At 55.3% G+C, this 10,567-nt stretch overlaps 4 protein-coding genes across 4 annotated transcripts in view; 3 read left to right on the top strand and 1 right to left on the bottom strand.

Annotated features, from left to right (window-relative positions):
- Positions 1-23: 23 nt before the first annotated feature.
- GLOTRDRAFT_134168 (uncharacterized protein) lies at positions 24-1,300 on the bottom strand (the record flags this gene model as incomplete). Its single annotated transcript, XM_007873157.1, has 7 exons — positions 24-115; positions 173-217; positions 288-360; positions 435-637; positions 711-798; positions 855-1,191; positions 1,251-1,300. 7 exons carry the CDS (start codon positions 1,298-1,300, stop codon positions 24-26), a joined length of 888 nt encoding a protein of 295 aa, XP_007871348.1.
- A 1,544-nt stretch (positions 1,301-2,844) lies between these two features.
- On the top strand, positions 2,845-3,597 carry GLOTRDRAFT_101828 (uncharacterized protein). Its single transcript, XM_007873156.1, has 2 exons — positions 2,845-3,288; positions 3,343-3,597. Exons 1-2 carry the CDS (start codon positions 3,238-3,240, stop codon positions 3,583-3,585), a joined length of 294 nt encoding a protein of 97 aa, XP_007871347.1. The 5' UTR covers positions 2,845-3,237; the 3' UTR covers positions 3,586-3,597.
- A 3,101-nt stretch (positions 3,598-6,698) lies between these two features.
- On the top strand, positions 6,699-6,913 carry GLOTRDRAFT_134167 (uncharacterized protein; the record flags this gene model as incomplete). Its single annotated transcript, XM_007873155.1, has 2 exons — positions 6,699-6,729; positions 6,786-6,913. 2 exons carry the CDS (start codon positions 6,699-6,701, stop codon positions 6,911-6,913), a joined length of 159 nt encoding a protein of 52 aa, XP_007871346.1.
- Positions 6,914-10,373: 3,460 nt separating this feature from the next.
- The window catches only part of GLOTRDRAFT_141604 (uncharacterized protein), a gene marked incomplete at both ends in the record, with an annotated part of 2,892 nt that continues 2,698 nt past the window's right edge, over positions 10,374-10,567 (top strand). The window contains one exon of the mRNA XM_007873154.1: positions 10,374-10,511. Coding sequence (XP_007871345.1) covers positions 10,374-10,511 — 138 coding nt within the window. The remainder of the gene's footprint in view (positions 10,512-10,567) is intronic.

The following is a 10,567-nucleotide window of genomic DNA, read 5'->3' as shown; positions in this document are numbered from 1 at the left end:
TCCATTGGTCTGCGAGGATAGTGTTAGGGTAGAGTAGGGTAATGAGAAATGAAGGCGTACATACCTCCGGATGTGACGAACGGGTCCTCCGTTACCGAGAATAAGCTGTAGAATCCTGCAAAGGTTCACCTAATCAACGCTCGGCCGCGGTCTACGGTGTCACGCCACTTACCGACTCCGAATGCGCCGATCTTCTCCTCGTCGGGGTTTCCCTCCGCTATGTACCGCATATTCAGCATGCTACGTCCAGACGGACATAAAATACAAGGCTGTGGCGCACTGCTCACCTATCTTCTTCAGCCGACTCCAGTCTTCCTCCCTGAACACCTGCCCGTTGTTCTTGAACACCCACTGGTGGACCTACCACACCGCCCTCGTCAGCTTCCCATGACCCCGCCAACCAACCACCTCTGCCCCAAACTCCATGGACATACCTGGACTGTCTTCAAATCCGGCAGGTCCTCCCTTGCTTTGTCCGTCCGAGTAGACTCGTCGCCCTCCGAAGGCTCCGCGTCCGCTGGGGAAGACGACGAGGACGCGGCCGCCTTGGTCTTCTCCGCGTACGCCCTCGTCTCGAAGTGGATCTCCACGGCGGACGAGCCCGCGTCGTCGGAGTTCTGCAGAAGCTCGCGGAAGACTGCCAACAACACCAGGCAGACGCGGACATCAGTATATATTAACGAGACTTTCGAATAGGTTCTAGTGCGCACCGGTGAACTCGCCCGAGTATCGCGCGAGGACTTTGTCGATGAGAGCGCGCTGATTCACCTCGACGGTCTCGTCGCGCCCGGTGTCCCACTGTCAGCTCTCCCGTCAGCGCCTGCTCGGTGTGGACAGCGTGCGGGAGGGCGTACCAGGGTATCACGTATATTCGCCATTAGTTCGGTGTGTATTCTGGACGTCTCGAGGCTGGCTTGGGGTATGTTGTGCGCAGCGGCCGTGCGCGTGTAAGCTGTGATTACTCGGTGCGACAAGAAACAGTAATGAAGGCCGACAGAGACGAGCAGTTGAGTGTAGAGTCCGCAGCGGATGGCGGGCCGGATTTGGCAGTCGCATTGCTGCGAATGGACAATGTCAGACTCGCGCCCTCGCTGCACACGCCAAATCGTCGTGTCCTCGCTCGCCCGCGGCTGCTCGCCGGGCTTCTCCTTCAGGATCGCGTCCAGCTCGTCGACGAGCACTTTGTTGTGTCTGTTTCGGCAACATCGCTTTCGTCGGCGAACTAGCGTTTGCGCACCGCCATCACTTACAGCCCGCGCTCCCCTGCGCCCCCGCACATGTCCAACCAGCGCAGCTGCATCCTCTCGCTCTCGCATTCCACCGCGAGGCTCGGCGGTTATCGCGGAGGACCTCGGCGTGGACGTGTACCCGGGCGTCGTCTATGCCCCGGATGCAAAGAGCATGCGGGCAAATGATGCGGGCTCGGACTGCTCGTGGAGCAGTGCAGGTATTATCTACTCTACTATATATTTCAAGTGTACATCTCACCTTTACCCTAGGGCGGCACCAAACTTGTAAGTAATCTATACGGTCAAATGAACGGCGACGTCGGTATCTGCACACAATCGCCGTTTAAGAGCAATGCTGCCACAGTACAGCTGCTGGGAACCCGAGTATAGTATTGTCAAGCACAAAATACTGCATGTACATCGAATCCAGTTCGTTACCGGCCAGGCTTTGAGTAACAGCATTACCCTTGACAGTGACAATAGTTGCGGTGGTAGCATGTAGGTCAATATGCTAACACAACTGTGTAGCTTCATTGACAAAGTTAGAACGGCTCTACAGGCTACAGCGGATATACCCCTCACAGGTTATTCACCACTACCAGTCCGTAGTGTTCTGGCAGCAAGAGGGATGCTGCGGTGAATACTTCATTCACGAATAGTGCCCTCATGACGGGATCGTGGACGGCAATGGAGCAAAAACAGGCTGCTATTCAAATACAGGTTAGCACTTCTTGTAAAGGCCTACCTCGAAAGAGTCCGAGTCATAGCCGGTTTGACTGCATAGCATGTCATTATTGGAGGGGATTTCAGACCTCAATCTTGAAGCTCACATACCCGTAGGCTGTAATAAGATTGTCAAATGTGACTACTGCGCTCCTGAGTATCTGCTATACTGATTACTCCAGGTAAACTACTGATTAGTAGTCCGACAATGGGACTGTAGATGGCAGTTCAGGGAAAGCAGGCTGTAATACATGCGACATATGAAAGGCTTAGTCAGGGTGCATGTACCTTGAAAGGCCTATGCGGCTTGCAGCTACCTGTTCGTCAAACAGAACGATTAGAGGGGATAGTATGCCACCTGTGATAATGAGACCTACCGTAGCAACCAGAATGCCCCGCTGGCGTCTGTCGCGCGCGCGTGCTAAGACACGGTCTGCGATAACACCGCCATAGCAAGGCGACAAATGCGGCTTGATTACTGTAGTATAGAGTCGTATGCACAGGCTACAGATTAGTAGTCACCTGTGGGTACGTGTTAGTAACGGCGTATGAGGCGCACTACATCAGACTTACCCATTACTTCACCCCCTCAGGAGGTGTCGACAAAGAGGGAGGAAGGAAGAGAAAAGACGGATGATTTTTTCCAGCGGTGGGACAAGGGTTTAAATACCTTGGGTCTGCGCCAACCGCCCCAACATCCCGACTTCCGGCGAGGCAATTGGCGTAAGCGAGCAATCGTGTTCCCGAGTCAACAGTCACTCGATGCGCGACATTCGGAGATCTTCTGAAGTGCTCGAGATCGGGGGGAGCTCCAGTCTCGCGTAACGTACGTACTGACGCAAATTAGATGCCGCAGCCTCTTAGGTCGCAAATGTGGCATTGGAGCCCTGAGGAGATATTATCGTCAGAGTAGACTACGGAAGCTAACCTTGAGGTTACCCACCACCTCGCAGATCCACAGCCTATCCCGTACACCCAATACGCCCAGGGCCACATCCTCACCGCCCTCGAAATTTGTGGTTGCCCTGGGGTGTCATCGTAAGCCAAGAATAACACCGATAACCAGGTGCCACCGGCGCGCGTTTCACGCTAATGTTGTTCGCTCAACCCTCTGCCCACGATCTTCCAAGGGCAATGGTACGTACTTACCGGGTGCTTGGTAGTTGTGACGTTTCTACGTCGCGTAAACGTCTTGCGGTCATTTCGTAGCAGACACACCAGCTAAAATATTGTACGATCTTTGGTATCCTGTGGAGAGCGGCAGGGAATCCTGTGCAAGGGCAGTATGACAGGCTTGGTCCGGCATGCTACAGTACAGCAGACATGGTATATTCTACTACAAATTGAATAGATCAGTATGCGAAAGAATATACATGAGAGAATCACTCACCGCTCCACCAATGCTCCCCGATATTCTGCCGTGCGGTACACCGATGCAAGGTCCCCGCTCGAGGATATTGCGATGGCTTTGGGAAATTGTGTGCTTCCCTTCCCAGCGGTAATTGCCAAGCGTCGGAGATGCCTTCAAGGACGTCATTGTCATATGCCCGCTCATCTCGCGGATCTCATCCTTGGAACAGCCCCACGTACCTCGCGAAGCGTAGCAGTGCGCTCGGTGAGCCAAGCGGTATAGCTTGCCTCGCACACCCCACTCCCCGAATTGATAACGATAATCTACATGATGGGATACATCTCCCAGAGCTCGGAGATGATGTCTGTCGATTGAGTGCAAGATGCTTTGTCCGGCAGTCGAAGTGTCCGACTGCAGACGTCCGACAAATGGGCAATGCACCTCTGTCGAACCGTGCTCGAGAGACAGTATTTCGATGTACATACAATGCTACAAGCATTCTCATGAGAATTATTGCTTACCAGGACGTGTGTATGTCTATCTCACTCCGATATCCATTTGTGATCTGTCTGCGAGTCTCCCGTGACACACCCTGTTGTGTAGTCTTCTGCTGTCATTGAGTGAAGGGCGTGATGGTGTTGCCTATCCATGTAGAACTCAAAATACACTTTCAGACGTGTTACGCTGCTCTGCATCTAGGGTCACAATTTGCGCAATTTGCTCGGCACGCCGCAGCGCAGAACCCGTCTGCGTCGCGAGCGCCGAGGGCTGCGCAAATGGCGAGAATAGCGACACAGCGTGGTAGAGGTGTTGCAAGCTTGCAGAGGACGGAGGTACCCGGTAGCAGGTCGGCAGAATGCCGAACGAGCACAAGTCCATAACAACGACAAAGAGACAGCTGACACCATGACGGTGCCTTCGGACGACAGGATTTCGCATTTTGGCAGCCATCGTCGTATAGGCAAAAGCCACGAAAGGAGGCGGGGCAAGCAAGAGAGACTGAACAGTGCAAAGAGACTCCTTGAACACTCCGTTACATTCGATTGTGGCGCCGGACTTGGAAGTTGACACCGGCGTCGCAGTCCCACTCACGCAGCATCTTGTTGTCGAGACTGATCCACTCGGCATTCGATCACCTCACTGCACAATTCTTGTTTTCGACAAAGCAACACTCAGTACAATTTCTCGTTTATTATGTTTCCTGTATGTAAATAATACCCAATCAATGGTATCAGTAGGGATCATGATGCGGCACAATGTGGACTGACAAGAAACAGAGGCATCCTATTACAGAGATGATCAACTGATCATACAGGAGAGTAGGGTCCTATGCTGTGTGAGTCCAGTATCACGATCTGAGTGGATTCACTACTCATTCCATGAGGCACCACCGGTGTTGAAGGCAAGGCGGAATTGCCAGATTGCCTCGGATCGTCGGACAGATTCCTTGCTCCTTCGACGCACCCGCTCGGAGTGCTGCGCAGCGTTCACCTTGCAGTGCAGGCTTCGGGTTGTACGTACGTATTCTCGGAGTTGGGGGATCAGGTAATCTATGGTAGATCTACTGACTAGCTACCCTGATCGAGCCCCTGAAAACGGAGAAGTTGCACCTTCTCCGAGTTCAGGATGGCCCGTCTCTCAGCTGAGCCGGCTCAGAGGGCTAAGTCCTTGGAAAATCAAGATGACTTGTCATTGTTGAGGATATGATTGTCGACTTTGGTCCTTATCAGTCTTGAGGCACCCACCAGCATTGCATGCCCAGAAATCATCAGTAAACTCTGAGTAATAAAATTAAAATAACCTTGATGACACATCCTGTTATCAGGGCCCTTCTCCGAGACAGCATGAGCGGGCAGCAATGCTACCCGGTCGCGCCTTCTCGGAGAAGGCTTCTGACCCTGCCTCCGAAGCATCACATCGTTAGCCCACGCGAGACATCTTCCGTGGCACATACAATATATAGACTCGACTGTGCGAAAAACCCTCAGGCGGGATCTATGCCCCCACTATGCTCGTTTGCTCCACCACGTCTCCTGGCGGCAACCTCATCTCTCTACCCATGATCTATGCAGTGTAGGTAAGGTGTGCTTTTGCATATCATATTCATACTGAGAACAGTTCTGTTAAAAGTATTGCATACGTGCATTCCGCCTCGTGCTGAGCGAGCAGCTCGACATGCTATCCTCCGTCGTCTCTTGGACAGCAGTGTTGGTTTGCGTGGACCCTGCCTTTGAATGCCCGTCGGTAAGCCATCTCGCGTACTATCCGGTTACACTTCCGCTGACCTGGTAGACGCGCAGCAGGCAACAACAGCATGCAGAGGAGGCAGAGATATAATTAACGGCGAACGCGAGATGGCGAAGAGTGGCAGTGTTTCGCACGTGGCGGAGCCGTATCCGGTGCGTCTGTGCGCTCGTCTCCCGTCTTCCTAAGATGTTTCTCGAGCAGAGCGCATCGCGGGGTAGTTTGTCCGACCTTGTACATGCGCGAGTCTAGTAGCGCTGCAGATCTGGTGCGTATAGCTTTGTTCGCACTGAAATAACGAGGATGAGCTAATGGTTGAATGATGCGCGTAGCGGGCCATAGTCCTCCAGCAGAATGCTTTGATCGAGAGTCTGCAGACACCGGAGCAGCTCAAGAACATTGCGGCCGTGGAGAGGGTAGCTCACTTGAGCACGCGGATGTGACGAGCGGCGGAGGAATTGCAGATAGATCCTAACGAGATGAGCCTAGTACCTCAGGTGCGTTAGTTAGCTCCTTGTCTTCAGTTTTAGTTCTGACTGCTCTGTATAGTGATTTAAAATATGTGTATAATGAAGCAATGCATTTGTTTTCGTTCGTAAAGTCTCTTGGTGCCAACTCGCGCATTGGATCGGGCGCGTCGCGTTCCATACGATGCAACCCTTGGAGACGCCTGGATACGCCCGCCGCTCCGGTTCGTCGGCCTGGTCTCTTCAGAAACACGGTGTAGGTATGATTCGACTTCCGGGGAGCAGCCGTAGATGCGCACGCGACGCTGCGGCCTATCAGTTGTGTCCCAAAGACCCTGTCGCGACGTAATCGACATTGACTTGGGCTGGCGCTCGGCAGCGAGAGACTATTCGAGTCGTCTGTCGTCGTCTCGCGACTCTTGTCGACATCGGCGGTATCCGTCCTCGAGAGGCCGCTTCCGCGACGACGATTCGTTCCCCGACTCTATTCTATGCCCTGGCGACTTCTCTGGCTGCGTATCTTTGTCTGGACGCTCCGATTGAACACAGACGCGGTGTATTGGAGCCCGCGACCGGTGTCGAACCGACATGTATAAGGCCGTATACGTCTCTCGCCCCACCTGCTGAGTCGACGTGCACACTCGCGCCGTCAAGACGTCTTTTTGACGGCGCCTGTAGGCTTCGATGGGCCTCGAAGACGCGCTCTGCAGACTTGGTATGTTGCTACCCTACTGATCTTTGACCTTGTACTAACTTCATTACACCAGCAAGGCGAAGATGGGCCAACTGGTCCTCCCGTAAACTGGATCCTCGTACGCAACTATGGACGGTTTGCCTCGTTCCTGAGCGATTTCAAAATGCTCGCGGCGCCGACGGCGCGTGCATCTTGCATCGGCTGAGCGCCTCGTGGAGGTGCTATGCGCGCCGTTCCCCGCTCAGGTTGAATTAGTATGTTCATGCCTACGGATCCCTTACCTTGTACCAACGTTGTTACACCAGTAAGGCCAATACGGGACAGATCGTGCTCCCGCAAGCTGGTTCTTCGTACGCAACTACGAATGGTTTTCCCCGCCTCCGAGCGATCTCGCGCTCGCAGCGCCGACGGCGTCCACCTTGGCTGACGCCGCTGCGGCAATTCCAAGCGTCACAGGTCGGCGAGGCGCCATGCATGCCGTTTCCCATTCTTCACGCTGCTTGTAAGTCTATATGTTCTACCTTCTTGCTGACACTTGTTAAAAGATAGGACAGAGCACGTTGCCGTGAGCCGGGGACTCTTACGCACCCGCTGAATATCCCGCGGCGCCATTCGAAGAATCTCGGCGCTGTCGCGGTCGGTATTCGGCACATAGCGATGCATATAGTGGGGTCGGTGAAGTGCCTCGTAGAGGCGCTGTGCATGCCATTTCCCATTCTACTCGCTGTTATGTAAGTTTATACGTTCTACTTGCGCGTTCTTTTTCGTCGCTGACCGCTGGTCACGCAAAGATGGGACAGATTGCGTTCCCGTGAGCTGGATCCTCGCACACACTTGCTCTGACATCCTACGGCAATTGGATGAACCTCGGCGCCAATGTCATCAATATTCAACTACATAGGCATGTATACACCGAGGCGGCGAATCGCATCTCAGAGGCGCTATGCATGCCATTTCCCATTCTTCACGGTGCTATGTAAGTCTGTGGTTTGCACTCTACCTTCCGTTTACGTTGCTTCCGTTGCTTAAGCAGAGATGGGACGAATCGCGATCCCGCGAGCTGCGCGTCCTCGCGCGCAACCTATCATTCGCCCACGAAAAGGCGTTGCTGTGCGCTGTGTATACGCTCTCGGTCTATCTCCCCTTTCACTGTCCGTTACCCTCTCCGATATGCAGTGTTGGTCTCGCCTAGGACTTGTCAAGCAAAGAATGGATATGTCGACGTCCGCGGAGCGGCATCAATCGGTCTAAGATCTGACTGGCGTCTCGCCGACGTCTGTGCACTCGGCGCGGCGTCCTTACTCCTTTCCGATCTTGGCTGTCCTATCACTCGAGCTCCGGTCACGATGATCGAAGGTGCTGTCTTAGCTTTGCTTCCCGCTATCCTTTATCTTTGTGAGTTTGTTGCCCCCACCTTGCTACGCGCATCACTGACATTTACATTTACGGCGCACCGTAGGCAAAGATGGGTCGGTTCTCTGTCTCGCGAGCGTCCTCCAGGTGTCATTTCGCGTCATCACCTGGCCACACGATGTGCTCCATTGACACTGGGAGTATCTACTCCTCATTGACTACTACTTGCCAGACCTCGACACCTCGCTGTCCGGTCCCGTTCGATGAATATGGGGTACATCGCGATCCGGCGACCGGCGCATCGGGCGTATCTAGCGGCGACAACGGGGCGTTTCGATGCGGCTTGCGCACGCAAGGTCCGCCGCCGATGGTCAAGGGCAAGGCCTTTGCGGTGCTTTCTTTTATCGATCTCCGTGAGTCCATAGACTCTGCCACGGTATCTGTCATTGATATATACGGTCCTCCACACATGAAGATGGGACAGAACTTCTTCCCGCGAGCAGGATCGTCGCGCTACGGACTCAAGGGACCATTGCATGGTACTCTGGCAGCATATCGCATTCGCTATCCGTCGATGTGATGCACGCTCGCAACAGTCCCATTCGACAAGCATGGGATGGTTCACGATCCGGTGACCAGCGCATCAGACGCCCGTAGGGGCAACAACGCGTGGCCCATGTATCACCCTGGGCTGTCAAGGGCTTCGTCATCGCCGGCGCCGTGCATCGGAAGGTCCACTGCCGATGGTTGAAGGCGCATCCTTTGTGTTGCTTCTTCCTTTCATCCTTTGTTGTGAGTCTGTAGTCTCTACCTCCATGTCTGTGACTCATATTCACGGCCCTCCATACACGAAGATGGGACAGAAATATTTCCCGCGGGCAGGATGGTCGCGCTACGGCTTCGCAACTCCACCGGTCCGCCCGCCGCGTCAACGGTCGCACCCCTTCGGCGAAGACGGGACGGATCGTCGTCGGCGACGCTCGCCTTGCGATACGTCCGCTGTCGACTTTTCGTCAACGGCTTCTTCTTGGGGTCATCTGCTCGGCAAAGATGGGACGGTTCACATTCCGTTGATCGGGGCCTTTGCGCTCAATCTGACGCACCTGGGGCCTGCTGGAAAGACGTAGGGGCTGCGCGGGGCGTTGTAGGGACGGATGTCCGCCCCGTGGGCTGCGTCGATCGCATAGGGTAATTGGGATTGGGTGAGTGAGATTCTCTTCAAGTGTCGGTGCGATGCGAGACTGATGTCGATGTGCTGCATAGTGTAGGTGCCGAGACTATGGTGTCCAAAGCTGAGCGGGAGGGTTGTGGTGAGACCTCGATGGAGGTACAGGCTGTAGTTGTGGGCGAACGGGTGTGATGGTAAGGGTTGCTTGGTATACATTCGGCTAGATCATCGCAAACCCTAACCCTAGCCGTTGTTCAACAAAACCCACGCCCTCCTGGGTCGTGAAAGTCGTGGGGATGGAAGCGCGAGCAGATTAAAGGGACGAGAATGGGCGGGAGACGGAGGTCCAGTGGATGACGGCTTGTAGTACAACGAGTGAACAGAGTGTTCTACTCTGTACCAGACTAGAGAAATCTGTGTAAACCGAACCAGTGAAAGCAAATCTCTTCAGGGCAGGCCTTCTACTGTAGGGCCGGGTCAAGGAGACTTGCTGCTCTTTTACTATTTGGTTCCAGCGCTTCCACCCGGCTATCACTGCACAAACAAAAATGACCGGGTCCACTGCAATACTGCAACCCGACAATTTGCATTTTTCGCCCACTTCCACCCTCTTCTTCTCCGACCACCACTTGGCCCTCTCCCCCCTACTCACTCCTTGACTCTTCCTGGGCCCTCGAACGATCAGCGTCCATGCGACGACAGCAAGCAGCACCGAGCACAACGTCGCGATGCAGCCCGCCGTCGTCGGCACGCACGCCAGCGCCCGTCCACACCGCTGTCCGCCTCACGTCGTCCTCGGCATCTCCCTCTCACGATATGCTTCACCCAATCCAGCACCGTCAGGAGGTGCGCCGGCAGCGGCCCGTCGGCGGGTATCACCGCGCCCGTCGCCCTTGGGTTCAAGAACGTCTGCACCGCCGCGAGCTGCACGACGCGCCCCCCGTCGCCCTCCGCCGCCACGACCGCCGCGTCCAGCAGCTCTCGCCGCACGCGCTCGTTGCCCGCGCCGGAGCGGTGCACAGTCACCCACCACCTTAGGCACGCTGCCGCCTCCGTCTCGCCGAGCGGGCGCTGCCGCAGCTCGCCGAGCACGTCATCGAACGCGATGTCGCGCAGCATCCGGCGCGCCTGCAGCGCATCCACCATGGCACGCGCCTCCGCGAGCGTCTCGGCGGGGACGACCGGCAAGCGCCGCAGGAACGCGGCGAACGCGTCGTCGGGTACGCGCACGTCCTTGACGTCGCGCACGCCCGCGGTCGACATGAGCGGGAAGCCCACAGAGGTCCCGGAGGCGAAGAACGCGTCCTGCAGGAGCTGAGAGACGGTGGAGGAGGGCGT

The sequence above is a fragment of the Gloeophyllum trabeum genome, assembly GCF_000344685.1.
Source record: "Gloeophyllum trabeum ATCC 11539 unplaced genomic scaffold GLOTRscaffold_00033, whole genome shotgun sequence".
Lineage (NCBI taxonomy): Eukaryota > Fungi > Basidiomycota > Agaricomycetes > Gloeophyllales > Gloeophyllaceae > Gloeophyllum > Gloeophyllum trabeum.
This window is presented reverse-complemented; position numbering and strand designations above follow the sequence as displayed.